This window comes from Eulemur rufifrons, chromosome 3, assembly GCF_041146395.1.
Source record: "Eulemur rufifrons isolate Redbay chromosome 3, OSU_ERuf_1, whole genome shotgun sequence".
Lineage (NCBI taxonomy): Eukaryota > Metazoa > Chordata > Mammalia > Primates > Lemuridae > Eulemur > Eulemur rufifrons.
In genome coordinates, this window is record NC_090985.1 from 42,926,387 (window position 1) to 42,951,830 (window position 25,444).

Below are 25,444 nucleotides of genomic sequence, written 5' to 3' on the forward strand. Positions count from 1 at the left end.
GCAACATAATAGTAATACTTAAATTTGAGTGACAGGTATGTGTTGGGCACTGTTCTAATGGCTTTGTATACATTTTTAAAAAATTATTCAATCCTTGTAGCAATCCTATGAGATAGGCACTGTTACATCAGGTGAGGGAACTGAGGTACAGGGAAATTATTTACCTTGCTCAAAAAAGTACAGCTTGTAAGTGGAATATTCAAGATTCAACCCAAAATCCACTACATTGTATTGCCTAAATAAGGAAGACCTTGTGTTCCTCATTTTATAGATGAGGATTCTAAGACTCAGATAGTCCCATTGTTATACAGCTAATAAGTAGCTAATAAGCATGAAGAAATGTGCAGCATGATTTTACATGGCAGTACAACCTTGAATTGACCTCACTACGTTGGAGTCTTTGGATTAGGCATCTTGATTAACCACATTCCAGAAGGAATCACAGAACATGACAGCTTGAAGGGAGGCCAAAAAAGCAAGGTCCCAGTAGTTCCAGCCTCTTTTGAGCCTACCTTGCCTTTTTCTTCATGAAAAGCCAAACATTGGTATTTTATTAGTTTATAAATGCTGAAAATAAAACATTGAATGCTAAAAGATATTTTTAAAAGCATGATTTCCAAAATTTTTGTGGTTGGGCAAACAGGAGTCAGGCATGAACATTTGGCCATGTGCAGAGACACATCCAGGACACAAGTGGCTAGAAGTGGAGGTGTTGGAGCCAAACTCCCTCAGTTCCAATCTCAGCACTGCCCATTGCTACTGTGTGGCGATGGGTAAGTCACTTCAATCCTCCATGGCACATTGTCCTTGCCTGCAAGGTAGGCATAATAATATGCCTACTTCATAGGATTGTTCTTAAATGAGCTAGCATACTTTACGCATTTAGAGCAAGGCCCAGTACATGCTAAGTGATCAATAAGTGCTAGTTATAGTTTTTGTTCTAAAGCTAGAGTTGGCAAACTACAGCCCATGGGTCAACTCTGGCCTGCTGTCTGTTTTTGCAAATAAAGTATAATTGGAATACAGTCACACCAATGTTTCGACATACTGTGTATGACCTCTTTTGTATTACAATGGCAGAATGGAGTTGTAACAGAGACCCTAAGGTCCACAAAGCCCCCCAAATTTTCTGTCTGGCTCTTCCCAGAAAAAGCTTGCCGAGCCCCATTCTACAGGATAAAGTGCAGGGATTCCTGACTCTCGTCTGTTACTCCTTGGTCTTGTAACCTTGCACAAGTGACTGATACTCTCAGGCCTCTGCTATTTCAAGTTAATACAGACCAGTACTAAGACTCCTCCTAAGATGGCTGACCAGAGACACCAGCTGTCAGATCATCTCAGAAAGAAGGAAAAGTTTTAGATGAAAAAGAAAAAACAAACAAAAAAACATAGATTAGATGTAATTCTAAGGGAAAAGTGCCAGAACCTACAAGAGATTCCACAGGAAGAAGTTGCAGAGCAGAACAAGAAGGAGGAAGATATGGGCAGAGGTCAATCCCCACGAGGCTTGGACTCCAGTAAAAAGGGTAGATGGAGTAGTTTGTTTCTCCCTCCCTCACATCTCTGGCAGTCAGCAGGCTCCTGAGCTGCTGGAGAGCCTTCTTACCTTCATGAACCCAAAATCTGCTGCTTTAGGTGAACTGGAACCTTCTTAAAGACAAAGCACCAGGCTGCGAGCCACCTTGGGTCACTTACTTCCTATTACCACAGACCTGAGCCGAGACAGCAGATGCCATATTGCTTCTCCACTCACAGTGTGGTCATTGTCCTCCCCAGGGGGCTTCAGCCTCTCAGTTTTTGTCTTGCTCATTCCAGAACAAACATTTCCCAACTCTGGCGCCCACACTGCGGGAGCCACAGTGGTCCGGTGAGCCACAGGGGTCCTGTGAGTCCCCGGAGATCTGAGTGAGCCCAGAGCCTAGGCATTCCAGGTGGGCTGCCTTCTGGAGAGAGGGACAGAGATGACCAGAGTGCTAGCTTTCCACCATCCAGACTCTTTTCCTCTCCTCCTCCCCAGCCCACAGCTGCCGAGAGAGACAGTTGAGCCAGGGCTCTCGGGAACCGCTGCCTCCCCTCTGATGCCTCCACAACACCAGGGCTTCCACAGAGTGTGGGGCTCAAACCTTTCCTCTTAAAGACCTGCAGTGGACTAAGGGGTGCAGACTGTGAGCTCCCTGCTCACCAGCCCTCCCTGGTGCTGCTTGCCCTGCTGCTCCATCAGAGCAGGGCACACCCTGAAGTGGAGGGACATCAAACCTGCTTGAGCATTGCATAAGCAACTTGGGACAAGTACAGTTCTCCCTGGCACTGTCAGGGATTGATCTTTGGAGACCTGGGGAAAGACCTACAGGCCAGATCCCATACCCCCAGAACTCGATCATGTTGCTAAGGCGCATGGAGGGGAGATTTGTGAACTAATCTTGAGAGGCAATGGAGCCCATGCGGGCAGAAGTGAAAAGAGCACAGTGTGGGCCCCAGCCACAGCATGCTTGTGGATTACGCCTCTAACCACAGGAAGGCCATACCCTCAGACCAGGGCAGGATCCTTGACAGCACCACTCTGGCCTGCAGTATACTGCAGGGGAGCTCAGCTAGTTTGAGCTCCTGCCTACTGGCTGACATCAGAGGGAGACTGCAGAGCAGGGGACAACGGAAAAAAGTGAAACTCACTCCTGACAGCCAGATTGTGAATTGCAGATGCCCCTCTCCAAGCAGATTTTCTGGCTGGGCAAGGCCACTTCAGCCCCTCCCTGATGACCTTCCCCAGAAGCCTGGGAGCAGAACTTTGACCCCTGCTGATACAGCTATGTTACCTGCTTTTGTGGAGCCTGAGGGCAGGCTTACCCAACCAGGGCTGCCCAGCCTCACTCCCTACCTGCCTCTGCTGTGGTGGAGCATAAGGACTCACCTGGAAGTTCCAGGGCCCCCACCCATCACCAGGGGCATTCGAGTGCTTCTCCTGAGGGGCTAGAGCTGGTCACAGGGACCGAAAACAACACTGCAGCTTGTTCCTTCTGGCAAGCACTGCCTACTGGCAGGAAGGTCAATTTGCACAGCCCTTTACAGCATATACAGACTCAATCATACAGGGTGTGGTTGATTCTTGTCCACAAGCACCACCTGCTATCTCGAAGATTAAAGAGGGCATGCCAACACAATTCATACTGTTAAGAAGACAACAAAGAGACACAGAGAATCTGCCCACACACATAGCTCACCCCTGCTACGGCCTACAAACAATTAGCCACTGAGAAAACCAACTCACTAAGGATATCTGTAACCAAAGTATCCAACCAGATCCTAGATCCCATCAAAGCACCCACAAGCAAAGCCAAAGTTTCTTACCCAACATATGCTACAAACACAACCTCACAAGTGAAAAAGGAGGAAAAAAGGAAGCCCCATCTAACAAAAGAAACTCCAAAAATAAGAAGCAACATCTGCTCCAGGTGAGAAGGAATCAGCAAAAGAATTCCCAAAGTATGAAAAATTAGAGCAAAAGGACACCCCCAAAAAGGAGCAATAGCTCTCTAGTAATGGATACCAACCATAATGAAAATACTGAAATAAAAGATAAAGAAGTCCAAATAAGGATTGTAAGGAAGCTCAATGAAATCCAAGAGAATATGGACAACCAACTCAATGAAACCAGAAAAACATTTCAGGAACTGAATGGAAAATTAATTAAAGAGATCAGCATGATTAAAAAAAGAACAAAGAGAATTGCTGGAAATGAAAAATCCATTTAAGGAATATAGAACACAGTAGGAAGTTTTAAGAATACACTAGACTGGGCAGAAGAAAGAATCTCAGAGCTTAAATATAATTCTTTCAAATTAACTCAGTAAGTTAAAAATAAAGAAGAGAGAATTAAGAGGAAAGAACAAAGCCAACAAAAAAGTATGGGATTACATATAGCAGCCAAATATAAGAATCATAGACATGCTGAGGGTGAAGCAAAAAATGCCCAGGGCTGGAAGATCTATTTGAGGGAATAATTGAGGAAAACTTCTCTGCTCTTGCTAGAGATTTAGACATTCAGGAAGAAGAAGCTCAATGAACACCTGGGAGATTCACTACAAAGAGGCAGTCACCAAGCCACAAAGACATCAGACTAGCCAAATACAACATGAAGGAAGAAATCCCGTAAGCTGTAAGGTGAAAACATCAAGTTACTTACAAAGGAAAGTCCATCAGGCTAACTGTAAACTTCTCAACTGAGATCTTACAAGCCAGAAGGGATTGAGGCCATATCTTCAATCTTCTTAAACAGAACATCTGCCAGCTTAGAATTTTGTACCCTGCAAAATTTCATATTTGAAATTGTTTCATATTTGAAGGAGAAATAAATACCTTTCCAGACAAATAAACACTGAGGGAAGTTGCCAAGACCAGATCTGCCCTGCAGAAAATACTCAGAACTGCATTATACATAGATCAACACAATAGACACCCACTAGTGTAAAATGACACAAAAGCTAAAGCTCAGAGCTCATACAAAACAATAGCACAAGAGGTAAAACAAAGCAATAAGGCACTACTCAGCAGGATGAACAGAACAGAATCCATTTATCAATTCTATCAATCAATGTGAATGATCTGAATGCCCCACTCCAGAGAAATAGGCTGGCTGAATGAATAAAAAAATACAACCCAAGTATCTCTATCTCCAGGAAATATATCTAACCCACAAGGACTCATACAGACTCAAGGTGAAAGGATGGAAAAATATATTCCATGAAAATGAAAACCAAAACAAAGCAGGTGTAGTGATTCTCAAATCAGATAAAATTGTCTTTAAATCAACAACAGTAAAGAAAAAAAAAGATGGTCACTATAAAATGGTAAAATGAGCAATTCAACAAGAATGCATAACAATCCTAGCTATTTATACACCTAACACAGGAGCACTGAGATTCATAAAGCAAACCCTACTAGATCTAAGCAAATAGATAAATAGCAACATCGTAATTCCTGATGACTTTAACACTTCACTGACAGAACTGGATAGATCATCCTAGCAGAAAATAAAGAAATACTGGACTTAAACAGAACTCTAGAACAAATAGGCCTAACAGACACATACAGACATTTACCCCAAAACTACTGAACATACATTCTTCTCATCAGCACACAGAACATTCTCCAAGATAGATCATATCTTGGGCCACAAACGTGTCTCAACAAATTCAAAAAAATAGAAATCATGTCATGTATCTTCTCAGATCACAGTGGAAGAAAACTAGAAACCAACTCCAAGGGAAACACTCAATTCTACTAAAAGTCATGGAAATTAAATAACCTGCTGCTGAACGATTATTGGGTCAATAATGAAATTAATATGGAAATCAAAATATTCCTCGAGCTGAATTACAAAAAGGACATAAGCTATCAAAATCTATAAGATTCAGCAAAAGTAGTCCTAAAGGAAAAACTCATAGCCTTCAATGCCTACATCAGAAAGAGAGCAAGATCAACATTAACAATCTAAGGACATGTCTCAAGGAACTAGAAAAGGAAGAGCAAACCAGCAGAAGAAAAGAAATAATTAAGGTTAGAGCAGAACTAAAGAAAATGAAAAACAAAACAAACACACACACACACACACACACACACACACACAAACAAACAATACAAAGGATCAATGAAACAAAAAGTGGACTCTTCAAAAAGATAAACAAAATTGATAGAACTCTGCTAGATTAACCAGGAATAGAAAAGAAAACACACAAATAAGCTCAATCTGAAATGAAAAAGGAGATATTACAAGTGATACAACAGAAATACAAAATATCATCTGTGAATACTATGGAAATTTCTATACACATAAACTCAAAAACTTACAGGAAATGGAACATTTATTGGAAATTCACAACCTCCCAATACTCAATCAGGAAGAAATAGAACTCCTGAACAGACCAATAATGAACAAAGAGATTGAAGCAGTAATAAAGTCTTCCAACAAAAAGAAGCCCTAGACCAGAAGGATTCACAGCTGAATTTTACCAGACCTAAAAAGAAGAGCTGGTATCCCTACTACAGAAATTATTTGATAACATGGAAACAGAGGGAATCCTCCCCAACTCATTCTACAAAGCCAGTATCACCTTTATACCAAAGCCAAGAAAGAACACACAGGAAAAGAAAACTACAGATCAATATCCCTTATGAATATAGATGCAAAAATCCTGAATAAAATACTAGTAAACTGAATTCAATAGCACACCACAAAAAAAAAAATCCATTATGACCAAGTGGGCTTCATCCCAGGGAAGGATGTTTCAACATACATAAATCAATAAATGTGATTTATCACATAAACGAAAGCAAAAACAAAACCACATGATCCTCTCAATTGATGCAAAAAAAGCATTTGAAAAAATATAGTACCTTTTTGTGATAAAAATACTCAACAAATTAGGCATAGAAGGAACATATCTCAAAATTTCAAAAGTTATATCACGCTGAATGGGGAAAAGTTGAAAGCATTCCCACTAAGAACTGGAATAAGACAAGTGTACCCACTCTCACCACTTCTATTCAACATAGTGCTGGAAGTCTTAGCCAGAGCAATCAGTCAAGAGAAAGCATTAAAGGGTATCCAAATTGGGAAAGAGGAGGTCAAACTATTGCTTTTTGCTGATGATATGAATTTGTATCTAGAAATCCCCAAAGATTCCACCAAGAGACTCCTGGAATTGATAATAAATTCACCAAAATCTCAGGATACCAAACAATGTACATAAATCAGTAGCGTTTGTATATACTAATAGTCAGGCTGTTCAAATCAAAGACTCAATACCATTCACAATAGCTACAAAGAAAATAAAATACCCAGGAATATACTTAACCAAGGAGGTGAAATTTCTCTGCAAAGAGAATTATAGAACACTAAGGAAAGAAATCGCAGATGACACAAACAAATAGAAAAACATATGCTCAGGAATCAGCAGAACCAACATTGTCAAAGTGTCCATATTACCCCAAATTATTTACAGATTCAGTGCAATCCCTGTGAAAATACCAATGCCATATTTCACAGATCTAGAAAAAATAATTCTATGCTTCGTTTGGAACCATGAAAGAGCCTGAATAGCCATAGCAGCATTAAGCAAAAAAGAAGTCTGGAGGCATCAAATTACCAGACTTTCAAACTGCACTACAAGGCTACAGTAACCAAAACAACATGGTACTAGCACAAAAATAGAGACATAGACCAATGCAACAGAACAGAGAACCCAGATATAAAACCATTCACATATATCCAACTAATCTTTGACAAAGTAGACAACAATATACACTGGGGAAAAGAAGCCCTATTCAATAGATGGTGCTGGGAGAATTGGATAGCCACATGCAGAAGAATGCAATAGGATCCATATCTTTCTCTACTCATAAAAAGTAATTCAAGATGGATAAAAGACTTAAATGTAAAGCATGAAGCCATTAGCATTAAAGAAGAAAATATTGGAAAAACTCTTCTAGATATTGCTGTAGGTAAAAAATTTATGAGGAAGATCCCAATGACAATCACAGCAACAACAAAAATAAATAAATGGGACTTGATTAAATTAAAAGGTTTCTTCACAGCTGAGGAAATAACAGAGCAAATAGACAGCCTACCAAATGGGAGAAAATATTCACAAGCTATACATCTAATAAAGGGCTAATAACCAAAATCTATAAAGAACTCAAGCAAATCAGCAAGAAAAAAAAAACAACCCCATTAAAAAGTGGGCAAAAGACATAAACAGAAGCTTTTCAAAAGAAGATAGACTAATGGCCAATAAACATATGAAAAAATGCTCAACGTCACTAATCATTAGGGAACTGCAAATTAAAACCACAATGAGATATCACCTTAGCCCAGTTAAAATGGCTTTTATTAAAAAGTTCCAAAACAACAGATGCTGACATGGATGCAGAGAGAAAGGAAAGCTTGTACACTGTTGGTGGAACTGCAGGTTAGTGGAGCCTCTATGGAAAATAGTATGGAGATTCCTCAAAGAAATAAAAGTAGACCTACCATTTGATCCAGCAATCTCACTACTGGGTATATATCCATAGGAATAGTAGTCATTTTATCAAAAAAACACCTGCACTTGCATGTTATTACAGCATAATTCACAATTGCAAAGATGTGGAATCAACCCAAGTGCCCATCAATTCATGACTGTATTAACAAAATGGGGTGTATGTATACCATGGAGTACTATTCAGCCATGAAGAAGGATGAGTTAATGCCTTTTGCAATAATTTGGATGGAACTGGAGACTATTATCCTAAGTGAAGTATCTCAAGAATGGAAAAACAAGCACCAGTGTACTCACTGTTAAATTGGAACTAACTGATGAGCACACATTGTGCACAGAGGGGCATAAAACTCAGTGGAAATCAAGCAGCAGGGAAGGCAGAAGAAGGGTTGGGTGAAAACCTACCTAATGGGTACCATGAACACTATCTGGGTGATTGGCACACTTATAACCCTGACTCAAGCATTACAAAAGCAATCCATGTAATCATAATCAAAAACATTTGTACCTCTGTGATATTTTGAAATAAAAAATATATAGTATTAAAGAAAAAAAAGACTTCCCCTAAAGAACAAATCTGTGAGAAATTATATTTTGGAGGTGATCTTTGTCATTCATTTGCTTACTTATTCCATGTGTTATAGCCAGACATTTGTGCTAATTGCCATGTATTATTAATATAGATAGATGTGAATAGGCAAGTCTCTGAGATTTTATTTTTTATAACAGTAACGACTATTACTCTCTGCTAAACACAATTCCAAGCCCTTTGTCTGTATTATCTCATTTAACCCTCATAACAATCTTTTATGGCAATTGCTACTATTTATCCTTATTTTACAGATGGAGAAATGGAGGCATAGAAGAGAGTAAGGAAATTTTCCCAAGCTCACGCAGTTGGCAGGTGGGAAAGCTGGGATGTGAAACTGTGTTGTCTAGCTCGAGAGTCTAGAGTTCTAATTTCCACTGTAGTCACTCAACTTTGAAGACCTTATGGTTTTACTAGAGAGGCCTATTGTGCAAACAAATAATTGCATTTGACTGTAGTTGTTTTTAATGTTTGTAAGCTGATCAGCACAGTGCCTAGCATGGAATACGCCATCCTCATGATGTGTATGGCCCTGATGTTATTGCTGTCAGTGCTCACTAAAAAGCATAGCTGGAGTTTAAGGGGAGGCATGCCTGGAGGTGTCAGGAGCACTTCAAAAAAGAGGTCTTACCTGAACTGAGACTTAAAGTTTGTAGAGAGGAGTTTTCCAGAAAGGTTTCCATGCAGAGGAAATTGCATGTGCAAAGGACAGAGGTAGGAGAGAGTATGACATGTTCAGAAGATTAAATGGTACTTCTCTATGGCTTGTGGGTAAACTACAGAGACCAAGTCAGCTGATGTCAGGAAGTGAGCAGGGGCCAGATGGTGAGTGGCTCTGTGTGAACTGGGACAGACCCAAGTTCTCTAGTGCGTATTACTTTCTGAGCAATACCCTATACTGTGAGTTTGTTTAATGTCTCCATCCTACCCCTAAAATGCAGATGTATACTGGAATGTAAGCAACCTTAAGGGTAGGGAGACAGTCTGTCTTGTTCACTGTGATAACTCCAACACTCAGAGCCCTCCCTGTGGCAAGAGCTCATTAAATGTTTTTTGAATTCATGAATAACTAAACCAACCAGTGTGCTCTGGGTGATTGTAGGACTACCCATGTGATAGCATACTTTCTGTGGGTCCACTGGTTTTCTCTGAGGTCAATTATCTTGGCTTGTTGAAGAATCAAAGCAGATCACATCAAATGATTGGACTGCTTAAAATAGGATAATTTTGAGATAGTCTTTTTCTTGGAGACCAAAGATTACTCAAAAAATTCATACCTAATTTATTTTACTCTTGACTCCGCATATTAAAACTGAACACCCTTACCCAAAATGTCCTTATGACCTCTTGAGAACCTTTTGACCATCCTTCAAATGCCTCTTAAAATACTACCTTCAAGAACCTAGCTGGCAGAATGGAGGTGAAATGAGTATTGATAAGTGAATCAAAATAATGATTTTTTTAGACATTGCTGTCAAACCAATGAATAAGTAACGTGACTACTTTGAACAGTACACCTAGGTTTATTTTCATATTTGTCAAATGCCTGTAGAGTTTGGTAAAAAGCCAGAAAACACATCTGCCTAAGATCTTTGTCTAGAATCTGGCACACTTTTGAACAGGACTATTTGTTGGTGGCGATACAAATGGCAAGAAGAGGTTAAGACATGGTCGTTTTTTTTTTAATGTTGTCAGAAGAGGCAGCTTTGCAAGGAACCATAAAACGTTTGGTGGACTTTCTTTCCCTCCCTTGTCAGGTGAGGAAAATGAGATTTGGGAAAGCGAAGTGACTTGTCCTGGGCTGGAGAGCTAGTTAGTGGCAGAGCTGGAACTGTAATCCAGGTCCCTGACTCCCAGGGCCAATTCTCTTTCCGCCGCATCATTTGGGCTCCCGAGACATTAGCTATAGTTTCTGAGAAACATATTACCTCTTTCATCATTTCTTGGTCTTTTTGGAAATATTAATGATCTCCCTCTGCATCATTCCTCTGTAAGATGACCTAGGAAAATGCCATTAAGGGCAAGTCTTATATTGCATTTTGTCAGCAAATCCCACTGTCACCAACCTGTCCCCAACATGAACATTTCAACAAAGGTCTGAAATACCCAGGTTTCTTGCCTCCAGCTGATCCCCTTTTCCCCTTAATCACATTAGAAAATGCACATTTGTGTTCACATACCCTAAAGTAATGAAATATTTCTTTTTCTTCCTGTAATCTGGAAATTCCTTTTTGTTGTTTTTGTCATTATTATTTTTAAGAAAACTTGAACATATCATATGGACATTCTGGCTCCTTAGAAACCAGCCTGGTAGGAGAGTTGATTGGTTTTGCCTAAAGCATTTCCTCATTAGTAGCCTGTGTGTGCTCTTCCTCTCAAATGTCATCTGGCCAACCCAACAAAGATTTAATTGTGGCAACTTGGAGCCTTAGCAAACTTGGGCTTTCCTGAATGTTCTTTTGAAATCCTCACAACTGCCTGGCCTTCGATAAAAAAAAAACCACGAGCATATTGAAAGTTACTTGGTGGATTATTGGTTTGAAGACTACTTCTTACTGCTCCCCTCCCTGCTTTTTTGCAACTAAAGATTGGAATTTTAATTGCTCAACCTCAGCTTTTAAAACATAATGCCCCAAAAGGGCATGGTTTATTAATTAGTTCTGATTATTAGGCACCCTGAACCTGGGTTGGGCTAGTTTTTGATTGGTTTCAACAGCCCTTTGCCTGAAATGACTGTCTGTAAGCACAGAGAGGTGTAATTATGCAGACACTAGTGGTTCAGTTCTGCCAGGTTAAACCCTCTATTATGAATACGTATTATAGTGTCTTAAAAGGCATTTATTGAAATGCCATAGTTTAATAGTTCAGGCTTACAAAATCAAACTCTCTTATGTTACAGGCAACAGCCTCTTAATTGGATGTTTTCTCCCAGCACATAAAAAACATTGGCTTGAAAACACACACACACACACACACACACTCTTAATCTTTTTTTGAAGTGTGAGAAGCCGTATTGCTTTGTGGTTAAAGGTAAGGACTCTGGAGCAAGTCTACCTGGGTTTGCCTCATGCTTCTGGTATTTTCCAGCAGTAGCTTTGGGCAAATGACTTACCCCTCTCTATAGCATCTTTAGTGAAATGGGGATGATTATAATGGCTGCATCATAGGATTGTTGTAAGGTTCATATGAGCTAGCATACAAAAAACACTTAGCAAAAGTATATGGAAAGTAGTCATTGTGTTTCTTATGATTGCTGTAACACATTTACTTATATTTTGTGTTGTAAAATCTAGTTGTGTTAAGTCCTGAAAGAATTATGGATGTCTCCCTCTGACAAAATCTGAGTTGTCTGCTAATGTTTATTCTCTTCTTCTTCCACAGTAATAGCTTCCTCTCTCCCCCAATTTTCATCTGGGTGGGTATAGGGCTGTCCAGAGTAAGGCATAAATTTCTTTTCCATCTAGAAATGCCCATGAGACTAAGTTCTGGCCAATAGGTTGTAAGCAGAAATAGAAATTTCTGAACAGTGGCCTTAAAGGAAGAAGGATGGTGTGTTTTTCACTTCTTCCTCCTTCAAACTGATGGGAATTTGGTCTTGATGGCTGGAACCCAAGCAGCCATCCTAGATCATCAGATGGTGTCCTGGGGATGCCGAGTAGTCAGGAAGCAGAGACCTGAGTCCCTGACAACTTCAGGGAGCAGACCTGTCCCAACAGCCCTTTTCTTTCACTCTAGACTTGACAAATCTCTACGTTATTTAATACACTAATTTTGGATACTTATTGCAGACAAATCTAGTCTTAGGCAACATTTTCCTCTCCTGAATTAGGCGTCCATGTGCTCACTATTTTGATTGCCCTGTGTAGAAATTTCAGGACACTAAGTCACAAAGAACTATGAAAAGGTTTCACACACTCTTTATTTCCTATTGGAGCCGCTGCTTTACCACACCCAAACGTGATTGCCCTGCTCTTACTCTCTGCCTGGAAGTACTTAGCCCCGGCCCTCAACTGCTGCATGGGGAGGGTGAGCGCGTGGCAGGGGAATTGTGCATATATATAGTTGATGGCCAAATTTTGTAGAAATGACTTGGAGTCTCTTCCATCAAGAGGGGACATTCCAACAATTTTATCACTGTCTCTGGGCCAGAAATCATGGGCCATTGAAGAAATCTAATGACAATTTTCATTTGCTTTCTTTGTTATACACAAGAACAAGGTTCTCCGTTTTCTATACATATCAGAAAGAAGCAGGACTCCCAGACAAAGGGGCTTTAAGCAGGGATGTGTTGGTGTTACTTATTCTTCCTGCAGACTGATATGGAAAAAAGTTCCAAAACTTCAGCGTATTTCCTTAGGAACAGTGACAATAATCATCTAGCCTCCTTTATGTCCTTGAAATTGAAAACTTGTATTCTGGTGGTACCAGAGATCTCAAGATTTAAGGATTTTGATGAGACTTCCTTCCAACACTAGTGAAAAGCAGAGGTGATATCTAAAGCCTTCAGGAGAAACATAGGTTCTAAGCCCTTTACTCACCCAAAGTATAAAGAAGGATGATACCTTATTCCTATTTGTCTTGATTGTGAAGTTCACAGGTGGTGTTCAGCAAAACCCAGTCAGGTTTCTTGAACATGTGGGTTGGTGTCTTTGCACTGGGAAAATTCTTAGGCTCTGCCACATTCTCTCTACCCTACTCTTCTGGAGCTCCAGTTAAACACGTTTAGACTTTCTTGCTTTATCTTTCACATCTCCATATTTCTCATCTTTTTATAGCTTTGTGTTACATTCTATATAATTTCTTCTTATCTACAATTCACTAATTCTTTCTTCAGACATGTCTATCTATTGAAATTTTAATTCTGGTATTATTATTATTACTAAATGTTTTGTTTGGTTCTTTGGCCAATCTTTTAGGTCAGGTTTTTGTTTTTTTTTTTTAATAATCTCTGGCTTTCATTTGTTTCTTTCTAAATCTTTCATTTGTTTCTGTAAACGTACTGTAGCTTTATCATATATGTGAGAGCGTTACTGCTATTAGTTATTTGTGCTGGTTCTTGCTCATGGTGCCCTGTTTCCTTGCATGTGACATTTTCTTTGATTTTATGCCTGCTTATTGCCCTTCAGAATGATTTGTACAGATTCTCTGAGGCCTAGGATGAAGTTGCCTTCTTCCAGAAAGGATTTGCATTTGATTTTTTAAGGCCCCTAGAGAGTTGTCAAGCTTGAGACCTCCTTAAACCAGTTTTAAAACTTAACACAGGCACTCATATCATCTACTTACTTCCCTTCCTCCTTTTCTAGGCGTAAACTTCTATTAATTAGGGTCCATTTCTTATCATCTCTCATGCACAGCACAGGTCTCAGCACATGAAAATTAGCTGATAGATTTTTGATGAATAAATGAGGCTTTAAATTATCACACCTACCTTGTTATTTTCTTTGTCTTTATTTTTCAATTGGTCAGTTGACAGGATTATTGTATATTGAATATTATTCCCCATAGAGTATACTTTCTTCAAGGAATTGCTAGGTGTTCTCTCTGTTGTAAATTTCCCTGGTGCTATGCCATGTAGGAAGTAGTTTCTTGGTAAATATTTGCTTCCAGGCTAAGACTTGCTACTCCCCTATGCTTCTACCCTTGAGTGGATCAAACCACACATGTCTGGAATTCCTTGCACTTTATATGGATATTTAGAGTGTTGCTTGGGTTATCTCTCTGGCAGTAACCACCTATGGCCCTGGAATTGGTAGATCTACTTCTAATATTTTTTTTCCTTCCTTAAGTACATCTAATCTAACTTTCCAAGAGTTCTCTCAAAGCTGACCTTTGATTCTGCCACCCTTTTGCTCATAGGCCATGACTATCACTGCTGCCTATAGAATAAAGCCTAAACCTATTAGCTTGTCATTTTGCATCCTTCTTCAAAGTGGTGTAGCCAGAACTTATGAGAGAATATGATTTCTGGGAAATCAAACTCCAGTTCCACCACTCACTAGCCATGTGACTCCATATAAGCTAAATGTCTGAACATCATTGTTCTGATGTGTACAATAATATTAAACTACAAGGGATCACCTGTATAAAGCTGCTAGTGTTCACTAGAGTTAGAATAGTCCTCCAAGGCATTTCCTCCTAGCAGGCTCTGAAAGGGATAGTGATTTATTTTTGTATTGGTTGTGGACACATGGACACACAATAAATGAATGATACCTTACCCATTTCTTCTCTAGACCTTAGTTTCCTTATCTATAAAGTGGAATATGAGGTTGTAATTTTGAAGCTTAAGCATGGAAAGATATGTAAAGAATCTGGTGCAATACTTGGCACATCATTAAGTGTACGATAAATGTTCTTTCTCTATCCCCCTTCCAAACTGAGATGCAACTTACCTTTCCTATGGAATTGCAATAAAAGTTATAAATCAGAGCATGTTATATAAAAGAAGGTTTCTTATTCTTATCTCTACCTTTTAAAGTCCTAACTACTCTTTAAGGCCAGTTCAAATGCCACCTACTCCATGAAGCCTCCCTGGATTCTCACTCCTACAACGCTCATCCCCTACTCTAGCCAGAAAGGTAATAATGCAATCAAAGGAAAATCTTCAACTCATCTCAGCTGATGCTTGAATTTCCTATATTTCAATATGTATAATTCTACAGTATACAAAGATAAGCAGTATTCTAGCTTCTGCTAAAATAGTTTTAGAGATGAAAAAATTCAATATCTTCAAAAGAGGTGTATTTATTCCAGATTTAGACAACTTAAATATGTCCCTCTAAATTTTCTGCATTTGTTCTTAGGTTTGTCTATTTTTGTCTTTAAATAGATTGCCCAGAAATAGCAATATTCCTTAAAATACACAATCCATAAATAATCTTTCTCCTTCTGTAACTTCAACCTGTGCTAAGAGGCTTGGGGCAACCCATGGAGCTGTTTCCTCCTAATTACACTTATATTCACTTACAATGCTGGAATCTGCCTTTAAAATATGTGTTGGTGCTAAATGACTGCTCCTCTGTCTTGTGTTAATATGGCTATTTTTTTATATCTATGATTTAGTCCCCAATATATTTCCATATTACATGCATCTGGGTATATTTGATCTGCTTATTAAATTGTTGTGAACCTGACCTGTCTTTCATGTCCTAAGATCCATTTTTTTTTCCATTGGTTCTTCCAAGGCCACTTTATTCCTGTTATAAAAGTTAGCTTAATCTGCTTTGTGCCATAATTATGTCCTATCTTAGCTGGATCCCCTAGAAGAAGAGTTTCAGTCTGGGGAGTTGGGCACCAACTCTGTAGCCTCCCAGGTTTGTTGGCTTCCAGTGGGCTAAGAGCAGTTCTGCAGAGCAGGGGGACAGCTTTGATTTGTTCTCAGCCAAAATACATCAGCTAGGATACAGTAAAAAGGATCTAATGGGACACCAACAGGTCCACTATAGTCATGCAGGATTTTGTGACTCTTGAGTATGAAAGCAACATGTTGTTCACCTCTGTAGTCTCCATTTCCTGGCTCCATGTCCTGCACATTGAAGGCACTAGTTTGTGGAATCGACTCATCAAAGATCTGGAGGAAATGCCCCTAGTTTGCTCTCATTCCAATCCACTGCCATTTGTAATAACAGATACCTCTGAGGAACTTAGCCAAATCCCCCCCAAGCATCAGGGAATCAGAATACGAGGGTGATAGAAGAATATGGAAGTTCCAAGAATCTCATTGCCGTGTCAACTCAAAAGCTAAGGACCAAATGAAATTCAAATAGGCAAAAAAACTTCTTAATACCAAGGCAAACATCAAAGAGCAGAACTTCAGTCTACTTTACTTGGCTCGTAAGTTATTTTTGTTCTTTTCTTAATTTTTTATAACAGTAATACATGCATATGGTTAAACATGAAAATGCTTTAAAAGAGTAATAAATGAATAGGAAAGGCCTATTTCTTCATCATCGTGGCTTTTATTTCCTTTCCTCAGAGCTAACTACTATTAACATTTTCTTGCATTTTTATCCAGAAATAGTTCTAGATATACAAGCACATATATTTATTATTTTATACACAAAGATATTACAGTATGTAATATGTACTGTTGTCTCCTTTTTCCTGACACAAATAAGAGCTCTTACAGATCTTTCCACATCAACACTTCTATCTATATCTCATTTTTTAAAAATGACAATATAGATGTCTTACACTTTCTTTAACCTGTTCTTTTTTTAGTGGACATTTAGGTTGTTTCTAGTTTTCAGCTCTTAACAAGTGTATATTAATAAGAAATATTACTATAGCTTATATTTCCCGTGCTAATCACTTCATATTGATTTCCCCATTTGCTATTACAAATTCTTGCCACTACAAAATGTGTTCTTTTTTTAATTGTAAAAAGATATAATTTTATTTCAAGGAAAATCTTACAAAATAATTTATAAATTACTTGAATTTATACCATAAAAGGGGCCACCATATTTCCTAAAAGTCAAAGAGGATCATCAATAAGAAGACAGAGACTGACAAGGAGACTAGATTTTAAAGGTAGAGAAATTCATGTGCCCTCAAGCAAATATGATTAAAGCATCTGTGAAGAGAAAGGAGAAAACCAAACTGGCTTCAGTGCTAGAAATAAAATGCCAATTAAATACTGAAAAAATAGAATTTTGTCTGATCTCTGTATTGTCATTTCTTTGATTACTAATGAGATGGAAGAACCTTTTATTTATTGAACATTCTATTTCCCTCTCCTGTGAATTTCTCAATATACCAGATCTATTTTTTCTTCAGTTTGTCTATTTTTTATTTTTATATACATGATTATGTTTTATGACTATCTCTTCTGAAACTATAGATTGGCTTTTTATTTTCTTATATTATTTTCCCTGACAGAAATTGTTTTAATTTAGATTATTGCACAATCTTTCCCTTTATAGTTTGTGCTATTGGTGCCTTTTTAAACATTTTGTGATGGGCATGCTTATAGCTGTAACTCAAGTATTTGTACCTTTTTAAGAGGGCTTTTCTACCCTGAAATCACAAAGGCCTCTACATACAAAATGTGTTATTATATGTGTTAATATTTCTTTCTGTATAAGTTCTTAGCACTAAGGATAAGCTCTATCCTTGCTTCCCAACAGAAATACAGTGTCATGGGGTGGTGAATGTGGCTTCCAGATTCCTTACATCTATATCAAATAATATGTCTTTTAGCCTAAGTTTTGCTTTCTTACTCTCCGCCCATTTGTTTCCAGCCTTTTTCCCAGAATGAAACTTATAATCAGGAAAGACAGAAGTTATCACAGTTGAAAAAAGCTAGAAACAATTCTCAACCGCAGGACATCATAATAGCAAGTTCTAAGATCCATGGTGGTATATAATTTAAATAATAGGATAATTACGTTGAGAAGAACAGACATTCTGAATCTTGTTCAAAATTTAAGAGGTTCAGTATTAAGAGCTTATCCAAAGCAAGTTTCTTTCAAAAACACAATCAGACTTTCCAGAAATTCAGCCTTGATGTACTTAAAAGCGCTTGCTGTCTTTTTGCTTGCAGTGAAGTACATGCGAGAAGCCACGCCCTATGTGAAGAAAGGATCCCCAGTGTCCGAGATCGGGTGGGAAACGCCGCCGCCTGAATCCCCTCGGCTAGGGGGAAGCTCATCAGACCCTCTGTCATCGCAGTCCTTCTCCTTCCATAGAGACCGGAAAAGCATCCCCCTCAAAATGTGCTACGTCACTCGGAGTATGGCCTTGGCGGACCCTGAGAACAGGTAAAGAGGCTGAAGCGCCCCTCCGCATCTCAGCAGCTCCGAGGTTAGGTGGGGGCTTTTGCCAGGCTGTGCTCGTGTTCGGAAAACGCTCCGTGGTTTCCAAAGACTAGCATGAAAGGGCCGTGCTGACACTGCGTGTGCATGAATCTGTACACCGAGCTCTGGTTCTGGAAAGAGCTGAACTAGAATCAGGATCCTGCATATCTTTCTGTGCTCATTGCTGGTCTGTGTGACTTTGGGCAAGTTTCTCAAACTATTGAATCTCAGTTTTGTCATCCGCAGCATTGGAATCATTGAAATAGATACCTTATTGTGTTGTAAGGATTAAATGGGGAAATCAATATGAAATGATCAGTACAGGAAATATAAGCTCTAGTAATATTTCTTATTAATATTAGATAGTAATAAGCAAATTAGCCTCTCTGGGCCTCAGTGCCCTCAACTATGTACTTGGAGGGTTAGATCAGAGAAGCCTTAAAGCTATTATATTTTCTACTCTAAATCGCTTTTCATGCTCAAAAGAGAAAAAGGAGTGGCTTTGGTCCAAGCCTGGAGTGCTGTTTCCTGAAGTCTGCACATGACTTTGCATGCCACAGGACAAATATATCACCCAACCCGTGGCAATTATAAGGAGTCCCGCCAAGAGGAAGTAAATATTTGAGGTCTCTCTTCCCCCAAAAGTCTTACTTTAACTCACTTGAACAGAAAATATACATCTTGGAGGAAAATAAGAGAGATAAAGAGAACAACGAGGAATTGAGCCAGCAAATAGGGAATCTTGGTGACCTTTGCATCCATATTAAAGTGCTAAAAATAGCAACAGCTCTACTGGCCCTTATTTAGAACATGTGTGGGACAGCTGCAACCCACTCGAGTAGAAAGTATTTGGCTAGTAAACTCACTCTGTGGAAGCTCTAGGGCCCTTCTGGCTCTAGCCAGCTGCAGGGTCTTACTACCCTGTTCCACCCACAGCTCCTATGTCAGTCATATCTGCACAGGGATCGGCCAGTTGTACGAGAGAGCCAGCAAGTATGAGCAAAAGAGGAGTCAGAACAGGCCGAGTGGGAGGGAGGCAGAGTTCATCGCTGATCCTCTCTCACACTGTTCTGTTTCATTCCCCTATGATTTCTGCTGATTTTCTGAGCCTGCAATTGATGTCCTGGTTACTCTCGAGTCTCCTCTTCCCTGGCCTCTCACCCACCCAATCAAACAAGTCCTTTTTCCCAAGAATCTGATGTGAAAGATTTCAGATGTGATGAAGTCACGATTCATGGAGTACCTTTACTGTGCTAGGCGTTATGCTAATTATTTAGACCAGAGACTGCAAAGTGGCAGGTTACAGGTATACCCAGCCCAGAGATATGTGTTTTCAATGGTCTATCAAGTGTTTTAAAGAAATTTGAATTAGTTGCCATAGTGAATAATTGGTAAATTTCAAATTATCCAGGTTTTGCTTTTTTAGAAAAATTGGAGGAACTAATAATATTATTGGGCCCACAATGATGCAAGCAGGGCTCCAATATATGGCAGCCCAGCAGAGGTTTTTCCTTTGACAAGAGAATGAACTCTCCTCATCACTCTTACTACCTTACGCTAGGGGACTCAATTAACTACCAGCCTGGTTGTTCACGTTACATGTCTGATCTTTGAATTTGTAACCCTGCTCAGTCCTCTTGACAGCCCTCTGAGTTTCTATAATTGTCCCCACGCTACAGATAAAAACTTGAGGCTAAGATTGCTTATAAGTTCCCATTGTCGTATAGCTATAATATGGTATAGCTGGGCTTCAAACTCATCCCTATAGAATGGGTGACAGTGTCGGTTAACCATTTCCAGAAAAATGCAGACAAGACTAGAGATCTTATTGGGGTATCATAGAAACGGAGAAAGTTCGAGTAGATGATTTCTAGGGTTTCTTCCAGCAGTAGACTTAAGTGGTATAACATTATTCCCAGGTCATTTCATTATATTTTAAAGAATATTTGGGGAGACATCAGGCATTAATCCAAATATTGGAAACCTCAGTCTGTGTGTCAAGCCAGCAGAGGAGAATGCGTTTTTAAATTTTTATATGGGTGCTCTTCCAGTTCACCATTGATGAGGACACGTAGGGCCTCCCATGTCGAGTTGTGAGAACAAGTGGGCAGAACTGAAAATGAGAATCCCACTAAGCCGGACAGTTCGGAGGGGACTTCAGGTCCAGATGGGTCACAAACGCTGCTAGCAAGAGTAGGAGCTTAGGTGAGGCTTTCCCCTAGTTGAGGAAGAAAAGAAAGAAAAGAAAAGAAAAAAAAAGAAAAGAAAAGAAAAAGGAAACAAATACTTTATGGAACTCCAGTTATATGCTGAGAAGAGTATAGTGTACCAGTCAGAAACATGTAATCTGCAAAACTCAACTCTGTGCTGAATGCAAGAGTTTTTGCTAACACAAAGCATTTTTAAAAATTGAAAAATACAAGATGGGCAAAAGCATACAAGGCAAATGCAAACTCACGACAACAAAGAGTATCTGTTTTGATCTTGCTATAAGACAAAGTAAAATGCATCCTGAAAAGCATAAAATAAGACAAGGAAGAATTGATTTATGCTGAAGGCCAGAGTTCACAAGGAACGTTCAGTAGTTATGAATTCATACCAAGTAACATAGCAGCAACCTTTATAGCAGAAACTGCAGAAGATTCAAGAAGAAATAGTCCAAGCATGGTGGCTCATGCTTGTAATCTAATCCTAGCACTTTGGGAGGCTGAGGCAGGAGAATCGCTTGAGGCCAGGAGTTCCAGACCACCCTGAGCAAGAACAAAACCCCACCTCTACAAAAAATAGAAAAATTATCCAGGTGTGGTGGTGAACACCTATAGATTCAGCTACTCTGGTGGACAAGGCAGGAGGATTGCTTGAGCCCAGGAGTTTGAAGTTGCAGTGAGCTATGATGATGCCACTGCATTCCAGCCTGGGTGACAGAGCAACACCCTGTCTCAAAAAAAAAAAAAAAAAAAAAAGCAGAAACATAATCAGATATAGCAGTCCCTAACCTTTTTGGCAACAGGGACTGGTTTCATGGAAGACAATTTTTCCAAGGATGGGGGCTGGGGGGAGGGGTGGACTTCGTTTGTTTTCCCACCACTCACCTCCTGCTGTGTGGCCTGGTTCCTAACAGGCCACAGACTGGTATCAGTCCTCTGCCCCAGGGGTTGGGGACCCTAGATTTAACATATACCACTCTCAAATGGAGAAAAAAAGATAAATACAATTCCTCTCTTATCCATGGGGGATATGTTCCAAAACCACCAGTGGCTGCCTGAAACCACAGATAATACCCAGCGCTATATGTACTATATTCAATTATAACAATATACTATAACAAAAGTTATGTTAATGTGCTCTCTCTTCTCGCTCTCTTTCTCTCTCAAAATATTTTATCATTCTCACTTATTTTGGACCATGGTTGACTTCAGGTAACCAAAACTGTGGATAAAGAGCGACTCACTGTAAGGTTATAGAAGACCCAAACAACATAAATAATAAGGTGGATCTGGATACATGGCAAACTTTGTACGCTGATAATAGAGAATATTATACTTTCTTTTTAAGTCCACAAAGAACATTCACAAAATTAACTATAGATTAGGTCACAAAGCAAATGCAACAAGTTCCATAAGGTAGAAATAATACAAACAATATCCTCTGATGATAGTGGAATAAAAATAGAGAATCAATAACAAAACCAAACCACAGAAAGCCTTTTTGATGGGTCTTTAAAAGCTCTCTATAAAATAACTCTTGGGTCAAAGAGGAAGTATAAACTAAAATTGTAGCATTTCTTAAAAATAAATAATAACTAAAATAATGCATATATTAAATGTAAAAGAGAAAGAAGCATAAAGAGAGAGTGTGGACTGTGGAGTTGGACCCACAGTGAAATGTTAGATCCACCCCTTATGCATGACTTTGAGCAAGAATCTCATTTAATGCAAAAAAACCATCCTAGGTACCAGGTATTCTTCTCTCCTTTTATAGACAATGAGACTTAGCTGAGACATGAGAGTTGAAGCAAACAGTAGATCTGAGATTCAAATCCAGACCTAGCTGACACCAAGCCCAATTTCCAAATCATTACTCCCATTGCCTCCAACTTCAGCACCTGCAGAACAGCTCACCTGAACTGTATGCACCTTGGCCAGAACTTAATGGTCTCCTGGGTGCTAAAACCTGAGAACTGATGACAAATGCCACAGCATCTCGGAGCTAATCCCTTCAGTTGGTGACACACAACTGCTTACATTTTGCATTAAAAACTCTAATGTTCCATTTCTCAAATAGAAACAGCCATAGAACAGCAGGCAGGATTGCTGCTCTTTCAGTGAAAAAGGTCACCCAGCAGGCACTGAATCCACAAGAATATGTCCCTGCTAGTGGCTGTAAATGATTATAACAAGTTTTTTTTATTCTACCTCTTAAATATCTCTTGATTTTCATATTCAACTCTTTGCCTTCATAGCCGCAGCTGTGGTCCAGGACCAAATTCTAGTCCTTCAGAGTACTTGGACATATGTCCTACTGTGTGCTTTGTTTCCAGTTCACTCTTTCCCTCACCCCCCACTGTCTACTCTACACATAGCTAGCCAAGGGGATGTCAAACATTCAAAATTTACCCACTTGGTCAAAATGGCTCCTTGTCGCCGGCACTGATATCTGAACTCCTCAGTATTGCATAAGAACCCCATTGTGTTTAGGATTTCTCCTAATTGTCCAGCTCCTCCCCACCTCATCCTTTATGTTCCAACAACCCTTAAATAATTTGTGTACTTCCTACAGTTGCCTTGCTGACAACCTCCTCCTCACCCTTTAAGCCTCAGGGCAGGCAATCTTCTTGGACATTAATGTCCCACTATACCTCGTGTTTGATCCGTCCATTGTAGCATCCTTTATAATGACTTGCAATTTTTTTCGCACATGCCTGCCCAGTTCCTAAGTCCCTTGAGGTCTGGGGCTCCTGGTATTTTCATTTTAATACTCCAGCTTTCTAGACTTTGGCATTCAAAAATATGTTTGTTAATAAATGATAAATGGTATATTTATCTGTCCATTTTTTATATTCTTACCACTTCAAGAATTTCTTTTAAAAATTTGTCCACTATATAGCCTTGGAAATAAGAAAATAAATAAAGGCATAGTTCTCTCCTGACAGATGTAGGAAACTTAAAGAAGCTAGGACAATCCATTAACCAAGCCTGTACTGGATTGAGGGCAGCTGTATCACCATGGGCGGTTTCTGAGGCTTTAGTCATGATTATGTGTACTGCCACGTAACAGAGTCCAGTGTGGAATTTTGTGGCTAAATTATGGAGAGGTATACATGATCTTTCTTGTAAAACAATGTGCATCTCTATTTATGGTGCACAAATGAGAAATTCACAGAAGGCGCTGTCCTGGTTTCCATTGGAAAAGCTGCACTAAGCACACTGTGATTCAGAGGGGTGTGACCCAGTAAGTCCTGTAGGACAGCAGTCCCCGACCTTTTTGGCACCAGGGACCAGCTTCATGGAAGACAGTTCTTCCACAGAGCGGGCAGGGCCAGGGGGATAGTTTTGGGATGATTCAAGAACATTACATTTTTTGTGCATTTTATTTCTGTTTACATTGTAATATATAATGAAATAATTATACAACTCATCACAGTGCAACCTCTCTGCTAATGATAATCTGTGTTTGCAGCTGCTCCCCAGTGCTAGCATCACTGCCTCAGCTCCACTTCAGATCATCAGCATTAGATTCTCATAAGGAGCGCACAACCTAGCTCCCTCACATGTGCAGTTTGCAGTAGGGTTTGTGTTCCTGTGAGAATTGAATGCCACCGCTGATCTGACAGAAGGCGGAGCTCAGGTGGCGATGAGAGTGATGGAGAGTGGCTGTAAATACAGGTTAAGCTTCGCTCACTAGCTGGCCGCGCATCTGCTGTGCGGCCCAGTTTGTAACAGGCCACAGACCAGTACCAGGGTTTGGAGACTGCAGCTGTGGGACACCTGGATATCATGACACAAAATACTATCAGTGACGTCACCACAATCTAGCACCTGAGCTTCAGCCACAGAGGATCAGAAGCTTGATTGAATGGTTATGGTGAGAGTGGATCCATCTTTAAGAGGTTGACTCACGTTAACCTAACAGCCGGAATTCAGTTATAATGAGCACGACGCAGTTGTCAAGCAGATGGAAATGCTCACATGGGAGGATCTGTACGTCTTCCCATTATGGGCAGGCTCTATTGGAAGACAAATGTAAATATTAGTATAAGCAGAACACAAAGTAACTCAGACAATATGAACTTTCAAGGTGGCCTAAGCAATACATTCTCTCCATGTAGGCAAACTATGTGAGAAATTAATTGTCATGAAAGTTATTTGGTGAGTGTGGAATCAATACAAGGGGTACTAATAGACCTTAAGAAGCATATTTTAGACAAGGAAGCTGAAAAGCCTCCCTTCCAGATGGGGAGAACCTTGCCAAGGTGACCATTATGTAAATATCTGCTCTGCCAAATTCTCTCTCCTTTGAGCTGTACATAAATAGCCTGGGGTTTCCCACGTGGTTCTCCCCTGTCCTTTCATGGCTAATTTACCCCTTTCAGTTCACATGGGTAGCAGAACAGTGGATTTGGTTTTTGCTTATCAAATTTAATCACTTTCCAGTCCTGGCTCCTTGAAGTTGCTCTCATATCACCTTGTTCAGAGCTTTAGATGGTCCCAAATACTTTAGTTACAAATTTATATATAGATGGTCTTTGGTGGGTACCAACAAAAGAGTAATCGTTTGACTAGATTGGCCTTATTTCCTCCTTTTTCCAGTGTTCAGGGACACATTATTGTCCCCTCCGTGTCTTATAGAGAACTCTCAACTGTGCTCATTAAACTTTGAATACTATTGAAAAATATCCTCCTTTAATGCATCCAGAATGAAGATTCATGAGGTATTTTTATCTGTCTCTTCTCTTTTGTAAGCCTTTGTTTGTGAAAAGTGCTTCTCCTGTTAGGTGGCTCACAGAATATGTATTTTATTAATCT

General features: G+C 39.6%; 1 protein-coding gene across 1 annotated transcript in view; it reads left to right on the forward strand.

Annotated features, from left to right (window-relative positions):
- Window positions 1-25,444, forward strand: part of SNTB1 (syntrophin beta 1) — a 239,189-nt gene that overhangs the window by 89,528 nt on the left and 124,217 nt on the right. Inside the window, exon 2 of the mRNA XM_069465430.1 lies at window positions 18,167-18,383. Coding sequence (XP_069321531.1) covers window positions 18,167-18,383 — 217 coding nt within the window. The remainder of the gene's footprint in view (window positions 1-18,166; window positions 18,384-25,444) is intronic.